This window comes from Lytechinus pictus, chromosome 3 (assembly GCF_037042905.1).
Source record: "Lytechinus pictus isolate F3 Inbred chromosome 3, Lp3.0, whole genome shotgun sequence".
Taxonomy (NCBI): Eukaryota; Metazoa; Echinodermata; class Echinoidea; order Temnopleuroida; family Toxopneustidae; genus Lytechinus; species Lytechinus pictus.
In genome coordinates, this window is record NC_087247.1 from 52,413,268 (window position 1) to 52,436,194 (window position 22,927).

General features: G+C 35.2%; 1 protein-coding gene across 1 annotated transcript; it reads left to right on the top strand.

The window, feature by feature from the left end:
* Positions 1-988: 988 nt before the first annotated feature.
* On the top strand, positions 989-12,248 carry LOC129256235 (cilia- and flagella-associated protein 410-like). Its single transcript, XM_054894484.2, has 2 exons — positions 989-1,003; positions 6,275-12,248. The coding sequence occupies exon 2, from the start codon at positions 6,293-6,295 to the stop codon at positions 6,608-6,610; it is 318 nt and encodes a 105-aa protein (XP_054750459.1). The 5' UTR covers positions 989-1,003; positions 6,275-6,292; the 3' UTR covers positions 6,611-12,248.
* The last annotated feature ends 10,679 nt before the right edge of the window (positions 12,249-22,927 follow it).

Genomic DNA, 22,927 nt, shown 5'->3' on the forward strand with positions numbered 1-22,927 from the left:
TTTAGCTTTTATAATGTATAGTTCATAATAATAATATTCCTGCTCTACATGTAAATAGAAATAAATAAAAAAAATTTCATACTCTGATAAAAACACTTGTTTGTACATTTATACTTGTAAATTGAGTGGAAGTGAGAATATATCAAAGAAATGAAAGATGAAGAGTTTGAAGCTATGAGTGAAAAAAAAATGAATTTCAAAACAGTTGTAAGGTGATTGCAAAAATGGGCTTATTATTTATGAAATCAACCAAAATGTTAGAAAATTTTTTAAAGTGGCTATTGCTCTTTACTTTCAAAATTTCACAGCATGGCAATGGCTTATATGTAGTGTGATGAATGGTGTGATAAAAGAAATGTTATTCTGGGTTGGTTCTGGTAAATGTTTCCTTAACTGTTGAGTACATGAACAATGTATGCTGGTTTTGACATATTACTTGCCTTGAATCATTTTGAAAACACCTTATCAACATGCATTCAACTTAAATCTAAAATAGATGGAGGTGTGACATTACATACACAAAAGACAAAATATGAATGATATTTCATTACTTCAGGGGAGGCCCAGAATTATTGTTTGTTCAAGTCAGTATAAAATTCTCAGTCTGCCATTTATGATCTTGATAGCTATCAGATCTTCAATCATTTGGGAGTTCAAGTTGACATGTCTATATCAAATACAATATCGGTTTACATGCAGGATGTGGTAAGAACGAAATGTAGAATAATTTTACAAAAGTAGAATGGATGTGATACCGGTTTATGAGGTAAAGAAATATAGATACCACTGCCATCCCTTCTGTATCAATGCAGGAATAGTTGTAGGCGTATTCAGTTTTTGTCAGTGAATTGAAGTATGGAAATCATTAATTTCACATCCACATCTTGATCATATTACTTGAATATATATTGTCATGCATATTCTAAAATACTTTGTGGGCTAATTCTTCCTTTTCTTTTCTTCCAATTTTTCCCACATCTGCAGGGGTGGTGGTCTAACAGATGTAAGTATGATTGATTAAGTTTCATTGTATCAAGCTAAGCAATAAAGCAAATCTGAAATGTTTTAATTTCTTATGAAATGAATACCAGTAATAATTCAAAATCTTGTACTATTGCTGAAATATGTCATTCTAATACTTACTTCCTATGTAGTGGCATGTATTCCAGCTTTTTCTGTACCAAGATATCAATTATTATAACCGATTTGTATGTTTTACTAATTTTTGCTCTTTATTCAAGTCAATATATGAAACATTTATTGGTACATTTATGCTCAACAATGTATACCCTAGGAGATAACCAGTGTAATGTTTGAATTGAGTTGTGATTGCTCTTGCAATATCAGTTGAGTGGATATCAAATATTGACAAACCCTGTACTTGCTGGGATTTAACATGTACCCAGTGACTAACACAAAGGACTTTCCCTATTTACAGGACTGATTTTAAGCACTAAAAAGTGTTCCTGATTTGTAGTTAATATTGTTTGATATGGTCCATGTCCATGAATAATTTGTGTACTTAACTGTTGTTGTTCTGTTCTGTTGTAGTAGTAGTTGTTGTTGTTGTTGTTGTTAACCAATTATTTTCCAGGACATGCACTGGGACAACACAACATTAATACAATAATATATCAATATATTTAGCATTAAGGAGAGAAAAAATAAAAAGATTATCATCTTTCTTCAAACCTTTATAGGATTGGAAAAGCATAATTTTTATATGTAAGATTTTCCCCAAACATGGTAAGTACCAGGTTTTGTCTTGTCAATTAACATTACAATTCTTTATTTTTTTCATATCTTTTTTAGCATAAACTCTAACAAAGTGATATTTGTGAAGGCCTATATCTTTCACTCCTACAGAGGAGAGGCAAAATCATCATTTTTGACATATTGCTAGATTTGACTTGTATAAAATATATGATTTATAGGCTGTTACTAGCAACAGGATTTTGCAAACATTTATTTTATTTAGTCATAAAACAGTAGGTATGGTTTATGGATCTCTTAGAATGATATGAATGCATGTGTGTGAATATCAAAACAAGCACAAATTTCAATGTTTTATTGAGATTTATAGGTCCTTCTGTCAAAGTCAGTCATTAAGTATCTGGCAGATGGCACTTCGGGAGAAGTATGACACTTTTGAAACACTTGTGACAGCTGTCACAATTTGATGAAAAGAGAACTATGATCTAGTCAAAAGACTTTGGTCATATACTTTTAATTATGAGTGGTTTTATATAATTATTGACTTTAACAAAATTAAGGAATGTACATTGTTTCTCTCTAAAATTTGAGAACTATATATATAAATTCTTTTGAAAATTTGAACTAATGCTAAATTAGGATCTTTGCATGTTTGGAATGAGTGATTTTTCCATGCAAAACAAAATTAATTTTAGAGCTCATTCTTTGATAATTATATATGGTGTTGATTTTCATTTAAATTTTAATTTTGTTAATGCATCTTGGGAAATACAACTTCCTGCTGCATGAAATGAGAAGTATAGTGAAAAAAAGATGTTCCTTAAATATCTGGATTTAATTTGTAAAGGCCTTTATATTTAGTTTTAAGTTAAACCAGATTGAATCAGATGATTTATGTGAAGCCCCTGGGGAGGGGAGGGGGTACAAAGACTAGGTGTCAAAGCCTTGGAGTAGCTGAAATGATACACTTCTGAATAGTTCAGGAGGTTCTCCTTGACTTATTAGGTGGTTTCAGACCGCCTCGAAGTTCGTCAGTTCCAGGTATTCTTTGATCGGGAAATTTACCCCGATCAGAAAATACCAGGTATTTTGGTAATGTGAAAGCAAACTACGCGTAATTTCCCCGAAAGAAAATACCCGCAATTTCCCCGAAAGAAAATACCCGCTAAATAGTAGGTACTTGGCGAAATTACGAGAACTTTCGCGGGAATTTTCCAAGGTCGCAGGTATTTTGGCAAGGTCGCAGGTATTTTGGCAATGTGAAAGCAATTTACGGGAACTTTTAGCCCAGCGTGTCGTTGGGCGCGGGCGCCGTGGGTGGCTGCTGGGCTAGTGATTTTGAATCTCGCGCCTTGCCTGCTTATACAGACCATACTACTGCGCATGCTTGTAACTTCAGGAACTTATCCCGAAGGGTATGTTTCGGGGCGGTGTGAATGCAGGAATAATTAATGGGTATTTTTTAGCCTAAAAAAGTTCTAGTAATTTAACGGGGATTCTTATGATCGAGGCGGTTTGAAACCACCTATTGAGCATTTTCAGTGGATGGGGTAGCAGGGGGGGGGCAAAGAGGACATCAGCTGTCACTAGCTTTCACACCAAGAAATTGAGTTTATAATACTAATCATTATCCATATGTATGTGATGAGGAGGGTGATGATGATGATGGTGATGGTAATGATGATGAATAAATGTACTGTACATATTAGCAAAGATGAGGATACTAATTATAATAATAGTATCCTCATCTTTGCTAATATGTACAGTACTTTATTCATCATGATTTAGTAAGTTTTTCGGGAAATATGAACTTTTCTGTTGGAAATTCAGTAACAAATATTGTAGTCATCTCCTACTTACTCCAAAAATGTATTTAAAACATCAAGAGCTTAAATCAGACTGTATAGTTTAATTGATTTACGGAAAATTGCGCCATTCGTTGGAAAAAAAATGTTTAAAAAGATTTGTTTTTTTAAAACAATAAAAAACATTTTATTTGGTTTTTTTAATAAAAACGTTTTTTATTACAACCCTGCTATTATTACTGTTATAATACTTGATGTGAGAAGTGTAAAAATACTCATTAAATTGAATAGCAATTGTCAAATAAATTATAGCACTAACATTAATCATAAAAATGAAAATAAAGGAAATTATATGGAGGGCAAAATACATGGGGTGAGGGGAGGAACAAATATTTTGAGTGGGTGCACATGTACATAAATAGAGAGAGACAGGAGTTATGTAATAACACATTTTCATGATAATTTTTGTCTTGCCTGCATAGCATAGCGAGACTATAGGCGCCAATTTTCCGAAGGCCGCGGCGGCGTCAACATTGAAATCTTAACCAAGGTTAAGTTTTTGAAATGTCATCATTACTTAAAAAGTATATGGACCTAGTTCATGAAACTTTTAAGGGTAATCAAGTATCACTGAACATCCTTGCCTCAGTTTCAGGTCACATGACCAAGGTCAAAGGTCATTTAGGGTCAGTGATCTTAGACCATGTTGGAATTAATATTGAAATCAACAAACATTGGCCATGTTAGGGTTATTTGAGGAATTATCATCATAACTGAAAGTTTATGGATCTAGTTCATGAAACTTGGACTTAAGAGCAACCATGTATTCCTGAATATCATGTACAAGTTTCAGGTCACATGACCAAGGTCAAAGGTCACTTAGGGTCAACAAACTTTGGTAATGTTGAGGGTATTTGTGGAATTGTCATCATAACTTTAAAAGGTTTATGGATCTAAATCATAGAACTTGGACATAAGAGCAGCAATTTATCGCTAAAGGCCAATGAACTCTGTGGCCATGTTTGGAGAATGTGTTGAATTGGTATCATAACTTAGAAAGTTTATGGATCTAGCTCATGAAACATGACATAAGGGTAATCAAGTATATGAATGATGGTTTTGCACGTGTCTTAGGTCACATGGTCAAAGGTCATTTTCGGTCAATGGACATAATATTTTATATTCGTGTTTTCTTCTGTGAATAATTATTCATTAGTTGTTTTCAAAGGCAGCACTGCTGCTATATCGAATTGCATAATGCAGGGGAGACATCAAACAGTCTTGTATCGAACCATTTATTTCTTGTGGGTTAAGAGTTTATCCTGAATAAAAAATGGTCGTTCTGTGTCAGAAAGTGTTTAAATGAGAAATGGGAGGATATGGTTGCCTGACAGAGACCCCGTTCTCATTACGCTTTCTAAAACTATTTTACTGAAAACAGGTTCAGGAAACTAGTGTGGAAGATTGCTTTGCTAGCATTCCCATTTGATCACACAAAAGTGGTTTTTAAAATCACTTCACTCAAAGCGATCTTGTTGCCATGGGAATGCTCTCAGTGGGGTGACACGTTTCGCGCGAAATTCGAAACCACAGCGTAGGTTGCTTCTCTAAGAACGGTTGTGTCCTCACGCTAAAACCAGTTTAACGAGGCAAAGTGATCTTGAAAACTGGTGTTTTTATGAACCGGTTTGGAAGATTGCTCCCAAGATCACTTCGACCTTTCTCATTACACATTAAATTAGTTTCCAGTTAAATAGTTTTAGGAAGGTAGTGAGAACGGTGTCAGAGTAGCTCAATCACATGTCATTGCCAGATTATGAATTGTTCGATGGGGGGTGGGGGAATGTCTCAATAAGTATCCAAATTCACCAGTTTGAAATACAAAAATCTCCACTGAAAGGGAGATAATGCCAAGTCAGCTTCATTCTGGATGCAATATTGTATACCTAATGTGAACCAGGGGTAAAAAAAGGGTATTTGAATTTCATCCTAGAGCAATATAAAATGACCCTGCAAGATATGACATACAGTGGTGCTCAAAAGTTAGGGAACCCAACCAGCAAATTCTGCCTTGTTTTAGATATTTAATTGTGAAGTCAGGTGATGAAATATTACATTTGATAAAGTTTCTCTTGGCTCGCCAAACATTGTAGTGTTGTTGTCTACATCCAACACTCAGCATAAAGGAGTGCATTTTTGGGTGGGGTTCACTTACTTTTGAGCCCAACTGTAGTAGGCCTATCCATATTCTCCTGACCACAAATATACTTGTAAAAAACAAGAACTTATTTGCCTCCACCAAAAGTTTAATTCAAAACCCCTTTGAACTTAGATATGTCCCTTCAAATTTCTTTTAATTTTGAAATGTAGGCCTACCTATATACTTTTTGTGATCAGGCAGTTGTTAAAGCACCTAGATAATGTTTTGTTTTGAACACTAGAGTGAAGACAGACCTTGAAGTTTTATGGCTTACCTCTTCCTTACCTTCTGACTATCAATAATAATAATAATAATACTTTTCTTATATAGCGCATAATAAACTGTAAGTTTCTCTACGCGCTTTACAATAAAGGTTACAAAGTAAACATGCTACAAACAAAGAAAATAGACTTGTGAATTACAGAATTACTTAATATTTAAACTTACAATTATTACCTATGAAATAAATACCTCATCATGGTGAACCCAAAACTCCCCTGCACCCTTCCGTTGAAATAGAATCATATGCATTCTCTTTATTCTGTTTCTCTTCTAGGTGTCGATATTCCAACAGATGCCCAACATTGAGGTTATCAGCTTGAGCGTCAACAGCATTACAACGTTAGAAGACTTCAGCTTCTGTTCCAACCTAACAGAGCTCTATGTTAGGAGAAACTGCATTGCAAGTCTCTCAGAGATCTGGTTTCTAAGGAGTCTACCCAAACTCAGGGTACTCTGGCTTGCAGACAATCCATGTGCTGCAGGTGATAATTACAGAGCCACAGTTCTCAGAATATTACCCAACCTTCATAAACTAGATAACATTGGTGAGTATGTTGATAGTGTGGAATCATTCTCCCATCTCCTTTCAAAGTCCCTCTTCCAGGTGTAAGTGGAGTAAGACAATGAAAAATAGGCGCTGGCTTTGGAATAGGCTATTCCATAAAAACAGGGTGGTAACAGACAGTGGTCTCTGTGATGGCCTGGGCTGAAGGAAGCATTCATTGCTTCCTCCAGGCCAGCTCATGATGCTTGCAGTCGCAGAGAGAGATGGGGGTTTTGTAGCTCAGATTGGGCTTCTGCATGTGAGTGTGAGGCGATTTAACCCCCAAAAAACAATGTTCTTGGGAATAGTTTCTTCCTTATTTTGCTCAAGAAGAGAAAATGCTTTGAATTACAACAGAAATTTGAGTGTAAAATGTGGGGCCTTTTTCTAGGCACATATACTCTGAGTGCCCACCCTCTGTCCCTCCTTTAAATTAATCCTTGGCTCCTTTTTTATCACTTCTTTTAATGTAGAATTACATTATCAATGTGGGCATATGGTTTGTGATTATAAAAGCTTCTGAAAAAATTGTGAATTAGATTATGCAGTAGATCACAATAATTATTGAATCTAACTTGACAAGGAAATATGACCTGGCAAAAGTGAAGATGCTACCTTGATCTGGATAAAAGAAAGTTATTACAAATTCTTCCAAATGAAATGAAAATGCCTGAATAAACATTGGTACTATGAATTTAACCGGCTACTCACTCGTTAATAAGATATTTTACTGAGAAATTATATTAGACAAAAAGAATTTGATAGCTTAAGTCATGTTTTTATTAGAATTGTTTGTATAGTGATTTAGACACAACTGCAGTTGATCATTTTGTTACTTCATATGACTGAGGGAGATTATCATTATTTGAAGGTTCACTTTACTATAACTTGTAATCTATTTTCTATTACTGCTGTCATGGGACATCTAGAAATATTTATTAAGAAGTGACCTTATCTTACTGCTAAGCTGACTGTACTCTGTCTATTTTCTTGTTGAAATAGATTTATAAACAGTGATGACATGCTTGAAATACTTCAAGTTCTATAGGCACTGTCATCAATCTAATGAAAGTATCTGTGATCCATCTTCTTCTTTCACTCTGGCATCATCTGGATGAATTACATTTCCACATTTATGTGTGAAGTTTAATTGGTCTCGGAGGGTATAGATCATATTTACTTTTTACAGGGAAGATAGCAGAACATTATCATGCTTTACAGATACATGATGGATGTTTCATTCGTTGCATAAATATTTTCATGCCTTACTTATAATCAAATGGGAAAATTGAAAGTGCAATTGAGTACTGATGCACAAAATTAACTGATCTTTTGCCCGCCATGCTCATCAAAATTGCATGACCCAATTAAGTACTCCTAATCTGATTGTGTGTACATTCAGGCAACCATGCACTTGCACACACCCAGACACACTCAAGTGATGCCATTTATTAAAACGTTTTTAAGTGTAACTGACGGTATAGCCCCTGTTTCACACCAAGTAAAGTGCTGTAGATGACCCACAAGGGCTGGGCAAGCTTTCTGAAGATGGGATGGGATCCTCTGGGTGGACCAGGGAGGCGTTGTGCAAACAAAATGAGAGCATTGATCTGCATCTTCTCTTTGAGGGCTTTAGGCTACGCTCTTAGCATTAAGACAGTGCTGACGTGCCCATGCATATTGGCCGAAATCTGGGAGTACAGGAGAAAAAAAGAAGTGATTTAGCTAAAGTTATGCCTTTCCTAAGACTTTTTTGCAAAGAGACAAATTAATTTCGTCTCTTTGCCTTGCTTTGAATGATGGCATTCTTGATTGGAGAGTGGTTTGGCAAACACAGGACGTATTACGATTGTTTCCAATTGAAATGCTATCCCAAAGAGGAATTCATTTCATCTCTGAAGGCAAGATGAAAAGCCTATCAAGTTCTCTTTGCACATCTGTCTGGGGTTTTGTTTTTCAATTTCGGTTCTGCCTCACAGACAATTTCACAATTTTATTATCTTGGCAAAGTCTGTCCTGGGTCCATGGTCTGTCAAATGATCATCTCAGACATTGGATACAATTTTTCTTTATTCTTTTTTTTTTTCTAGGAATCGGATGTAAAGCACCTTTATTATTCTTTGAAATGTTTTTCAAATTCTTCCCCTGATAAATCAACAATGTGACAAGATGGAAAGAATTGAACCTTGGTGACAGATGGGCCTTCAGAATTCAAAAACATGTGATTGAAAAAACATTTTTTTCCAAACTAACTTTTCAATCACATGTTTAGGTAATTCAATATAGTGGCAAAACTCTCAGGCACAAAACATGTCTGTGCAAAATATATGAATACAGATATATTTTGGTAAAAGTAATGTCCCTATGTTAACCCTGCCTGGGTTACATTTTTATTTTCAATATTGGAGGATAAAAGTGTGGAGTAATAATTGCAGGACACAATCCCCGACATCCTGTTTGTTGAATTTTCAACAATTTACAATAGATTTTTTTTTAAACAGAGTGAACGAAAATTAAATGGATAAATCAAATTTAACTATTCGTCCACCTACCCACTTTTCTTTTCCCCCAAATTATGCAAGTTTTTAACTAGTCACTTTTGTACAGATATGAGCAGAATTGAGTTCAACAAACTGTTTCAATTCTGATAAATCCTCTTAACTTGTAACACAACCTGAAAAACATGTTGAGGTATAACCAGTTGCATAATGATGCATCAGAATCCCCCAGTGAAAAGTATGGCAATATTGTTAACACCTCTGCTCGTATCCAGAATATCTTCCTAGGAGAGCAACTGTAATGCATTCCATTTGCAAAGCAACACCCTTGTATTTTTTCTCAGTCATATTTCAACCTGAAATGTCATAGCATGCCTCAAGGGAGAATAGACTGTTGGAAAATTGTATTGATGCCAGGGATTTGACTGGATTGAAAAACGATAACAGTAGATGTTTTTATTAGTGTGGTGAGGAGTTTGTAGGCAGAACTGCATACATGTTTAAATGCATGACTTTGGGATTGGATTTCACTAATATTGCATATCATGGAAAATTATTTAATAGCTTCCAGTTAATTTTTTTTCTGTGAAGGCAAAGTAGAAATTATACAGCAACAATTAAAGTGAAAAAAAAAAAAGAGTTCAGGATTGAGAAAGAATTAGCGATATTCTATTTGTTTTCCTTGTGATTATTTCTATTAAAAAATGTTAGATCTAGGCTACAATGTCATATTCATGCTTTTTATATTTGCAGCAATTTGAAAATAGTTTTTCATTAAACTGCGACCAATGCATTAGTCAATAGCCCAAACTCAGTACCTGCAGATGGGATACCTACTGTACATACTTTCAAGCAAAGTTCATGATTTTCAGGGGAAATATTGCACATACTATTAAATTTGTGTCATCCCTTTGTGATTTGATTTAGAAAGATTTATTTTATACCATTGAGATTTGACCTGTTATCAGATCTCCTACTTCATTTTATATTCTTTTACCCATGAAAATTTAGATCAATAACCACATACAGATATATTGCTTGTTGGAATGATTACTGGGGTAACAATAGTGTTTTTTTTTACACAATGGGTTTGATTTGAAATAGGCATGACTCATTTCATTATATCTGTATTCCCCAAGTCATTTAACGATCATTCAGCTCCTTTTAAAAAGAATGAATAGGGGGGTTATTTTGCTTTAAATGAGAGAGAAAACAACCTTTTGTAGTTTACAGGCTTAGGTTTAATTCATCTAAATCTACATAATAATATTGTAAGAGAAAGTATGTACACTGTACATGTATGTATCTGTTTCCCCCCAGTAGGGGCTGCTTACTTTAAATACCAAAAGGATTCCAAGACCCTGTTCATATCTACCTGCTTTTAGCTGGTTTAGTGGAAACCAGTTTAATGTGTAATGGCAGAGCTCGTAGCGTAAAGCGGTCTTCCAACCTAGTCCAGAAAATCATCTCACAATGTGGTTTTTTCAAGACTGCTTGCCTTTTTAAACTGGTGTAAGCGTAGGTAAGGAAACGGCCATTGAAGTGATCGTCACTTAAAAGTACAAGAGTGTACATGTGCATGTTAGGTGCACTACTTATTACAAACAGTGTGTAGAATGCCCATGCTGCAGTTTCAATTTTCGCGCAAACATGTGACCCCACTGCGAGCATGCCCATAGCAACAAGATCGCTTTACTTGAAATGGCTTTGGAAACCAGTTCAGGGGATTTTAGCATTTGAAACCTGTTCAGGAAATTGAGATGAGAATGTAAGCCAAGCCATCTTCTAAACTGGTTAAAGGTTTTTAAGAGAAACCAGTTCAAGAAGTAGTAGATGAGAAGGGGGTCCTGGTTTAAAAGTCTTTAAAGATTTGGCTCTCACATGTGATTATATTCAAAGTAATCTTTAATTCTAACCCTGGGAGGATTTAAAGTAGAGCTCAAGCCTTTGGGGGGGGGGGTATATAAATAACATCTTAATATTGCAAATTGATCCAGTTGCAAGACCTTTCCATTTTTTTGTTGATGGAAAAAAGGTTCATCAGCCTACTACTTTTGGTCAAGTCACAAGAAGATTTGCCATTGAAAATGCACTGGATGTGTTCGCTTGATTCATGGAATCTTCATTCTAATAAAAGTACTTGAGAAGCACCCATGTAATTTTCAAGTTCAAGCTTATTTAAAAATGCATCCTGGCTATTCTGGGAAGTAATAAAGAAAACAGGTCAATCATTTTCACAAAATTACCCACTGTAATCAAAGCCAGTCTGCAAACGGAAGCACAAAAGCAACACCTGGTTGTCCATTTCCAGTAGCCAGAGTGAATAATGAAAAAGGAAGCCTTGTGCTAAATAAAGCTTATTGTTCCCAATCAATGCAAAGGTGGGAGTCTGAATAGTTTGCTATGAAGTTTGCTAGTGTATGGTAGAGGATGTGTGAGGTACAGCTGTATCAGTTGTTAAGAGTGTGATAATGAACCTCTTTCAATGGATCTTCACAAACCAAGTATGGAATTTGATGTCTTCAACTAGATTGAAGGTTGTCGTTCTTGATTTTAGTTACATTTTGTGTAAAGATATAAATACAAAACTTTGTAGTTGATTCCTTGTTATAAAGCACAAATTAAACTCTTTTTTTAAATGCCATCTCTGGATTATATTAGAGTATTAAGTTATCAATTTTAGAAGTGCAGAAATATCCGAGTTAAGTTGTTGGTTTTTTTTTTTTTTTTTCATTGTAAATTTCTCAATAAAATAAAAAAAAATTTGGTATTTCTTAATATAAATTCTAGATTTGAGGTAATATAACAAAACAAAACTTTCATAGATAGTTTCTGAAATTTCAATAAATATTAAGATAAACAATTGCTAAAATTTAACTAATCTGAATGTTCAAATTTGATGAAAGATTTTAATTTCAATATTTCAACTTTGATTTTTTGCGATGGAAAGAGATGAAATGCCTGGCTTTATTGTATTATTTGTCAAGGGACAGTCTTTCTTATCCCTGCTGTCAGATTCACACAATTCTATTCAGTTCTTGTATGCACAAGAGACTATTCCATGCACATTTGAACTTCAGTCCACTGTGAAATTCTCACAGACTGATTTCACACCTTGAGCAACAATAGCTTCACTTTTCCTTTGATAATAAAGCATTTTTCAACCCATTGTGCTACTTTTGAAAAAAGAGCAAATTTGACAGATCAAGAAAAATAAACAGAATGAAATGAAAGGAGAGCAATTAGTATGGCAACGATAGATGCTTGTACCTGGTGATGGGAAAATGATGGAGATTTCCTGTCTAGAGATGATCCGTAGAGCATTCCTGACAAGGGTTGTACGTGACAGAGTGTAGAGAAAGCATTTATTTTAGGAGTCATGTTTTCCCATTAGATTATCTCCTCAGAGATGGACAATCAACCAAGGAAATTAAAGATCTTGCATGTTTGTTGAAGACTGAAAAAGGGGCACTGAAAGAGAGAGAGTGGTTGAGATTTCCAGCTCCTGGTTATCAAGGCTGCGATTCGATATTTCATGATTTTTATTTCAAATGCATGAATCAAGTGAATTTATCAACATTGAAAAAGAAAACATCAAAATGTACAAAGTCATTGCAAATTCCCTCTATCTGCTCACCATGTGTTATAACTATTTGCTACAAATTCTTACATACATGTAGCTTCTACATTAAATCTCACAGATGATTTTAGAGAACCACTAAAAGAATGTGCCATGGAAAAAAAAGCTAATGGTTGATGCATGCATCTTTTTTCTTGTGAAATGTTCTCAATGATAAATACAGTAGACAAGGTTTCCTCTCCTCTTGGTCCATCTTGTACTTTTTAAGTGGTTTGGATAAAAACAGACCATATTTCAAGAAAATACATGATAGCAAAATTGATAGAGCTTATGTAGTGCATTCATTATTGATCTACCCATGTTGTATCGTCTCTTGAGAATATGAGGGATGCATTCTTTACCAGGCTTGAAAACATTTCCATCAAAATCAGAATCGTTGCTAATTGAGTAATGTACAGTCCGACCTCTCTTATCCGGCCTCCCCTTATCCGGATCTCTCTATTATCCGGACGCACTCTTGCCGAGATTTTTTTTTTTTTCAATTCAATCTAGTACGTGAGGAAATGAGAATGCAATCTAAACTCAATCCTATACGCAAACTCACTTTGATTACATATATTTCCTAATATAGTCTACCTAAAACAACATTATTTTTCATGAAAATATCTCACCCAAATCACCAAAAGAACTTAGGCAGGATAACAATCGGGGCGCAGTTCAAACATTTCATCACGTTCTTTTTTTGTTTCCCGGGAATAACAACACATGTCTCACTAGCTAACGCTAGGCCTCAATACGGACAGCGCCATCTATCATATTTGAGCCTACAGTCAGTATAACAATGGCTGACATTGCGAAGCTGCGATAGCCGCTGCGATGATCTAATTGTAAAACTTAGTTTCATCGAGTCATTCAATCTCTTTCTTTCGAGGTATGCTCGATTTATTCCTCAATCATTTTAGCAGGTAAATTACCCAACAGTTTAGGCCAGTGTTCGATTTCATTTCCGTAAATATACCGCCTATAATTTGCACTGACACTGCAGTGAATACTGTCTGTACGCCCACTACCATAGATAACGTATAGCTACCGCCGTATCGGGGATCGAGGCAGCAGCTGCGTGTATTTAATATTGGGTCTCCCAGATCCGGATTAATCCCTTATCCGGATTGGTGCTGGTCCCAACGTGTCCGGATAAGAGAGGTTGGACTGTAGTTGAAACTTGAACTTCCACCGAGGAATTGTGATATGCTTGGGGAAATTGTCTTCAAAACACATCAATAATGTTCAGAAAAATAGACATCAAAAGATTTACCGCCTTCCATCGATTTGAATGTACATGTATGTACTCAGATGTATCACTTTGCATTTTATCTCTCCCTTGCATTTTGTACTTTTATGTTTCTTCATTCAATTATTTTGTCTATTATTCACTCTCCTATTTTTTCCCTTATTGATGTATCAATAATTGCCTAAAATGAGTCTTGTAATTGAATTCAATTTAATAAATTTTGTTTTCAACTAGTGTTTGCTTGCAAGCCTTTTGCAAATTGGCAAGTTCTCTTTGGAATATCAATTTGAGAAATTTTCTTTTTAGTTTTCTTAGATGTAAAAAAAAACAATCTGTTTCCATTATAGATAACCCATTTAAGAATGTGAATTTTCCCCTCAAACATGAAGATGCTCGAAGGTGAAGGAAATGATGCATTTTAAAGAAACAATATTCAAATCACATCAATAATATTCCGCGATGAAACTTCAAAATAAGGTTCTGCATATTATTGATTTGATTGTATGCTCAGTTGGATTAACGTGTATATTTGTATCTAGGCCATGTGTACTGTACATTATCCACCAATTTCATGGAATTTTTTATGTTGTATTATATCTCTCTATTTAAGTATAAAGTGGAGATTTCTTTGTAAGATAGCAATGTTTTTATTGGACTAAATATCTCTTCAATTTTTTTAAAACTTTGAGAGATTTGTGAATTTGGGGTCTGTATTTGTCTGTATTATTAGAAGTAAAATAATATTGTAGCATTTGAGAGTGCTTTATTTTATTACAGACATTATTTTTTATACTTGGAATTTGCAGCCTTATTTATGAAGTTTACATGATAAAGATATTGGACTAGAGATTGGGAGCATACATGTTTGATATGTGTTGCCTGTTATAAAGAAATAAACATTCCCATGATAAAGGACTTTATTTTAAAGGTCCTATGACACAAAAACCATCTTATTTTGGATATATATCTATTCTTGGGTAGTTTTACATGAAAAATACGAATTTGCCATCGGTTTCTGTGTACGACGAACAGGTGTTGAGTTATTCCATGGAAATGAACTTCAACGGGAACGCCCACTAAAATTTTCGAAAAAGTCGGCCGATCGACCTGTCAATCATCGTGACGTCATCGAAAGAAAGCTTTCTCAGCTGTGCAGCCAGACCCCTAGTTATTGCACATGTTTCTCGTGTAGTTGCTGTTTCGACCGAGCTCATCCTTAACGGATTTTTTAGATTTTTATGAGGTTTTGATCATGGCTACAGCATCGTCATCAGCTGCGTCTGATTCTTCAGACTTTGAAGATTCAGGTTCTGAATATTATTCCAGCAATTCAATTTATTTACTTTGAATCCACACGTGCAACCACAATAGGCACTTCACGCTCCAAACGTCAGCAACACTCAGCAGATTCTTCCCCTGATGTCATAATTGTCACGTGATATACGAAACCAAATCGGGCTGAATTTTTTGTGGGCGTGGCAAATTTTGCTCAATAAAACTGCCTTTGAACCTGATGTGGGATGTTTTTCGGGTAAAATTTTGATGAAATCGTTATTAGTAACCACTAAGCTAACGAATAAATTAGCATCTTTGCTGTATTTCATAGGACCTTTAAGTAATCTGTTTGCCTGCACTGTTCAAATACCATCGCACTGTTTGTAACTCTTTGCACAAAGATATCAACTACTTCAATTGTATTTCTCTTTTCCAACCTGAACCAATAATGCTTCCCAGAGGAAATATAAAATTTACCATGGATTGCTAGCAAGAGAGCTTGGAAATATCTTTTCTAGATTGACAAACAAAACTCAGCTTGAAGTTGGTCGCTAATAACTTTTCATCTCCAAAGGGCACTTGACTGATTACCAGCTGAGCTGAAATAAGAGTTGAAGAAAAATGAAGAGATTCCATCCGATTTCCAGTTTCATCTTATATTATAAATGTAATCAACAATAACATGACAGATATTTAAAGTTCAGTCATTTGTACCGCAAGTATATCATTAACTGGGAATAGGCGTACGTGTATCTTGCTAGGGTTTATTACATGGACTGAAGTGCTTGTAGATGATAACATTGTCAAACAGACAGATTTAATGACGGAAGCAAGCTCTTTAGTTTATCTGTGGGTAAGCAATTAATGATGAAAGATGATCAGAAGAGTCATATGCAAAGTATCCATCAGACTGTCATGCTTGTATTTGTTATTTCTTCTAAATTACACTTGTAATTTTTTTCATCTTGGTATGGATGTATTGTTATAAGAGTACCGAAGTGTGACGTCATCAATTTTCACTTTTTGCATATCAGCGTTTTTGATACACTATTTTGGTAGAGCATGATGAAAACCCCCCACAAACCAAGTTTGGTGGGAATCGGTCCATGGGGCCCCAAGATATGACCTAATGAATACCTAATTAGCCCCATTGAAGTTAGTACTATTGTCCTGGTTCCTTACATTTAGAACCAGGCAAATAATATACTGACTTCAATGGGGCTAATTATGTATTCATTAGGTCATATCTAAGGCCCCATTGACCGATTCCCACCAAATTTTGGTAGTGGGGTTTTTCATCATGCTCTACCAAAATATGATATAAAAAACGCTGAAATGCTAAAGAACTTGTTGGTACTCGGTACTCTATATGTAGGTGAATTACCAGCAATTGCAATGTCTGTTTACAACTATAATTGAGCACCCCCCAACCTTCCCCACCTCCAAATCAATATTTTCCCAGCTTCTTCACTTCCCTTATGCAGAATGTAAATAAATGTTGTTCCACAATGTTGATTATTTGAAATTGTTCTTCAGACTTTCTTAGGATATAAATATGATTTCTTTATAAAAAGAGAAGAAATGTGTCATAAATGGTTTATTAGTGTGCTAAATTCCAAAACAGAGAAAATATGAGCATGAGGAATCCTTTTTCTTTTTATACCATCTCCAAAATGTGTACATATCCAGATGCATGTTTTTCTGTCATGCTGCTCAGATAATAAACCCATAGAGAAGTGCATACATGTATAGAATTGAAGGATATGTCCACTTCAATCAAATGTCAATGTTAAGCTATCTAATATTGGAATGTTTAGGAGTTTGATAAGGTTTGTCCACTTATAACCACTTCAGCCAGCTGAACTTCACATCTACTTCGGATATAGTGCATTGGGTCTCTTGCATTCCAAGTCCACTTTTGGCCATTTTCATGTATTCTTAGTAAAATCCTCATTGATACAGTTTCTTTTGGACACTTATTAATTAGCCAATAACTGTTCATTGACAGTTTACATTGTAAAATTCATTGAAAGGAAGTTTTTTTTTTACATGCTGTACATGCTTGACTTGTTGGTATTCTAAGTTACATCTACTCAAACAGAAGAAAAAAGAGTCACCACTTGTTTCGTTAAAAATATGTATGTTCAGTGCTTAAATATCATTTTAAAAGTATGCAAAATTTTACCTTCTCATTATTTGTGGAAAATTAAGCAGGCTTTGAAAATAACTCTGGTGGTAGAATTGTTTCAATAAGATTCGTGTGAATATAGCTATTGATAGTGCCACTTATCAATCTTTGCATTTGTCATAATTTCATTTCATTGAATTGAAGATCTCCCTCCCCTCCAAAAAAAGCACCACATACAAACCTAATGTTCAAAGTAAAGGAGAGCATATAAAGAGTGGATCATTGTCAATACACTGCTCCTTTCTCGCTTCACCTTTTTACTGGAGTATCGTTCTGCAATTGTTCAGTTGTCACACTGACCTGTCAGGATATAGATATGGCCTCTCAGATAAATTGCTAGGGATGAAGTCTAAAAATCACAGACAAAATAATTCATGGTCACAACTGTGGTATACTGTGAGTGGCAGGTCTGATGCAAGCCACACATAGCCAGGTGACAAGTAGCAACTCACCACACAGATAGGTGGTTGTATTGATTTTATTCTCATGATCTGATCTGTATGGATGACAGGATGCTTTGACAGTGACATCAAGTGTGTCTCTAGGCTGAATTAGCCATGTCCCATGCAGCTGAATAAAATTGCTATGCCCCAAATCAGCAACCTGTCAGGTTGATGAACAAACTACCATAATAATTAGATTTTGGTAGAGTGCATTACTGGCTATAATAAGCTTTGTGCAAAATATGAATTAGGAGTTCTTGCAAGGGTGTTGTCAAAAGGAGATCACTGGGCGGCTTTACTAAGAGATAGTGAACATGGAAATGTTTTATAGTATGTCCTAATTCACATCAAGATGTAGAACCAAGGATATGTTGAACAATATGAGATTGGTACATATATCTCTTGCTGGAATGCTCCACAGGGAGGGGATGAAGAGCCTTTATCATATTCTGGCAAGTCCAGAGTCCAATGACCAGGGTATAATATATCGTCGGCGGTCATCCTAACCATCGTATCCCACATACGATGGTGAAACCCCATTTCAGAGAAAATCAACTTCAAAGTTTACTATAATTTTCACACTTGGTTCTCCAGCCTTACAACATATTCATTGCTAGAAAAATACATGGTTGGAAAGACCAAAACAATTGCTTGACAAAGGTATCCTTATTTTAACACAAAACCAAGGATCATAGAAAATATCGCAAAAGAGCTACATGCTTGTAATTTCGGTTTGAGAGGTTTAGATTTCCCACGTTCAAAAACGCCATAGGGAATACAACAACCCTGACCGTGATTTCAATGTGCGCGGTCAGTCAAAACGTATCGCTTTTCACGTGCAAAGTCAATGCAGTGCAGATGGCCAATACGACAGTTTGGTTGACCGCGCGCATTGAAATCGTGGTCAGTCAAAACGTATCGCTCTGCTACAGTACACGTTTCTTATGGGATTTGCGCATTTTACAAATTTGTATGGCATTGCCGTGAAAATCCCCTCATATCTCAGAAACTAAAATAAATTGCTGCCTAGAAATTCAGTTATGAATAGAATAGGACCCGTACATTCATTTTCTGCAAAAATCTCAAAATCTATTTTTTTTTCACCAAAATTGACTGATATGAAAGTTCGGATGAACGGCGATGATATAAGTCATTCAGAGACACCTTCCTGACATAGTATCCCCTTATGGTTTCAGTTGACTATTCAAAAAATCTTTGCTATATGAATGTAGATTGTAGAAATTTCTTTCATCAGCTTTGCCTCAGAAATTAAGCTATATACTCTGTAATTATACCCACATGATCAATAGTTTGCCCCAGCCATTTCATCAGTGGTAATCATTTGCTTACAGTGTAATACCATAATGCTATAATTGTTTGAATATTACATATTTTTATATTGATTGAAGTGAGTGCATTCTTTGACACCTTCTGGTTATTTGAACAAAAGTCTAAAGATGATTTGGATTTAATTCATTATCATCAGGCCATTCTGACCTAATAAATATGTTTTCTAATTTTAAGTAACTTTTACCAGTTTGCATTATTTCTTAGCCAAGAATTCAAATATAACAATTGAAATAGATCTTTAGACAGTCTCATAGTGTGTCTATATTGTTTTATGAAAATTAATTAGAACTGATGTGAGCATAGTTTATAGAGGCTTGTTCAAATCAGTTCTATTTGTCATTCTCTGCTAACCATGGTTGAAAGCTACCCTGCTCTATCTTTCCACTTGACAAACGGAATCAATATCAGAAAAACTTTGAGAGCAAATTCTGGTCATGCGATCCGACGAAACGTGAAGTGTTTGAGTACAAACCGGGAGATTGGAATTCCCAAATGTCAATGGATCCACTAGAGATTTCATCAGAAATTGGTAGAAAAAAGGGAAGCCCTGGGGCTGGTAAACATTTCTACATTATTTACAAGAGTTGGAAGGAAACTGAACTTCTTGAGATTGTGTTTGATTTTCTCTTTTCTTTTTCTTGTCTTTTATATCCTGTTTCTAAATCTTAGAGACTACAAAATTAATGAAAAATAATGAAAATAAATGCATTTTTATTATATTTACTGTTTTTATTTTGAAAAGGACATATCTGGTGAACGTGAAGGATTTTGCATGCTAAGGAAAAAACAGATTTTATTCAAGAGTGCTGATGATACCAAGGGAATGGGCTTTTTGCGGAAAACAAGTCATGCTCTGAATGTTACATTTTATGCATTATAAATGAAGAGCCCGTTAGGGGTACTTTTGCTATGCATAGTTGGTGAAATAGGATGAGGAATATTTATTTGTATAAATATTCACAAGACTTTTTTCCGTTAGAGACCTCTTAGCTAAATCATGAAATAAATATTATAATGAATACCTAGATATAAATCACTTGGAGCGTAACTTGCAGTTACATCCATGATTCTTAATAAAATGTACCATATAATTGCAGGGTTAATGGTGATAATGCTGAGTGTGCTTCATGCCATTTTTTAAATATTCATTTTACCTGATATTTTATTTTTTGTACTGGTTTTGATAAAGTTTCAAGCTAGTAGGTAATTTTTGCCTATTAAAGATATGTGTATGTGAAATCTTCTAAATACTTCCATTTTCAGTTGTCATGTAGATTAAAAAAAAAAAAAAAACCTCTCACCTCACCCTCCCAATTTTTAACTGTTTTTGCTATTCTTGCATTTTGCATTTAAGTATTTCACATTCAGGGAATTTCACCATCAAAGTAGTTTTCTGTTAACCATGGAATATTCCACCCCTGCCCCCCCCCCCCCCCCCAGCCAATCAACTGAATCAATCTGGCAATTCAGCTGTAAATCCCTTTCGATAAATGGATGGCATGCCAATGCAGATCTGATCAATATCAGTGAGGAAACATTGATTTGAACATTAATTCAATTCTCAAATAAAGTCTGACTAGCAAACGGGTAACACGAGCGAGCGAGAACATCGGCGGCGGCAGCACCATCACATGCATGTAATCCAAGGTCATTTGGAACATTGTTGAATCTTTCTTCCGCTCCCAGTAGCCGTCTTTCTCATTTTAGTTGACATTCAGCATTAGAGTCTGTAGGGTATATTCAGGTGCATACGAGGTGAAAAAGGTTTGAGGACTAGAAGGGTGTGCACTCAGTTTCTATCAGTTGGCAGTGGATAGTCTTCAACACTATGTCTGGTGCTACATGGGGGAGTCATGATCCATGTAATTATGCATTCGCTAGTTTTTAAAATTGGCTGGGGTTTGTGAGGGTGAGAAATGAGACATGTGATACTCATTTATAGTGATATTTGTGAGATTTTGTGTATAAGTTTCATTTAGAGTGCATATCATCCTGTTGATATTTTTTATTCAATGAATTTATTTCATTTGTATATTTTCCAGCTAGTTTGCTCTTCTCTACTTAGATAGACTGTTTTTGTCATGTAAAGTGTAGGCCTAATACTTCGCATTGTTACGTTAGTAAATGCTCTTGCTCGTTGAAAAATAATGGTATTTCACAATTCAAAGGCCCTATCACATCGTTCCGTGCAAGCCTTGCATGTGACTTGAGGGTAACTATTTTTGCTACCCGCAGGTCACCCACATTGACAGTACTAGTATCTCACACACACTTCACGTGCAGTTGTACGCAGAAGCGCACACATATGTGATTTGCACGCAGAAAATTTTGACCATGCTCAAAACTTTGTTGCTGGTGAGTTGTTGGTGGTTACCTGCAACTCGCCCACAACAAGGCTTGCATGGAATGATGTGATAGGGTCTGAACAGAGTTTATTTTGAGGCAAATTTCTGTCTTTTAAAGTTGGGGCTTGTTTTTCATTAACTACTCCCTGATAACAAAAGTACCAAGATGAGAGGCAGCAGTATTATAAAATGTGTATCTTGGTGCATTTCGTCAAATTTTTTTGGTTGGAATCACAAACAAGAATCACATAGCAAAGCGCCAACACAGAACATAGTTTTGTGGGAGAGGTTGTAATGACACTGTTCCCCCTTTTTTAAGATCACCCTCATGTATCACAGATTAGTGTGTTTTACCTCATAAGTACAGAACTTGCAGTGTATGCAATCCGTATCCGAGCTGTAGAAAGGCATATTACAGAATCATGATTGAGATCTTCAGTGTGTTTGATCAAACATTTTTCTCTGTGGTTCTGCCAAATCACCTTTCAAAACTCATCTCCTTTTAGTTCATTTTGCATTTTGAAATACATTTATTTGTACAACCAATAAAAAAATGATTTTACACAACTATTCTTTACACTTAACCTTCTGCACTCTGAATGCAACTTGTGTCAGAAAATCAATGTTTTATTTAGGTCTTATTTGATTTCACTCATTTGGTACATTCGTCATGTTTACCAGAAAATAAATGATTTTTTTTTATTGTCTTTTGATCATGTTTTCAATACTTATGAACTAAAAAATGAATACAGCAGACATGCCATACAGTACATTTTTGTAACTTTTAAATCAATGAAATGCCCTAAAGCAATGCATAATTATTTCTATACACTGAAGTAAATTATGAAAAGTCAATGCTCAGGGTGTTAATGCAAGATATGATGAAGTTTGAATATAGCTACATGGTTTGAAATACCTTTCTCTACCATACTTTCTGTCAGTCTTCTTTAAAACTGTCCTCTTGGCTCACCCAATAACTTCCTCACCAATCCTGGAAGGGACTGTCTGCCATGCTTTAGGCAAGAAATTTAATCTGAGAATGTGTGTTTATGCCCCTAATATATTCTTTCAGTGTGCAGGAAGCAGGCCAATGGCACAGATGGTGCTTATTTTAAGTACAGCCTGAAAACTTCTATACACTAGACCAAGACAGAAGTCAGCTTTATGCCACCATTTTATTGATTCTGTCCTATTTCAGAGGTCCACATGAGGATCAGATTTCATTTATAACACTAACCTACTTATAATATAAGAAAATCAAATCAAGTAGAATGTACGAATACAAAAAGGAGAGATGAAATTGCATACTGGACAACGTAACTAAACTTTCGAATTCAACTCTGGTCCTGACAAATTGCATGGACATACAGTCACTAATATCACCCATTTAGTACAATACAATGATTATGTAGT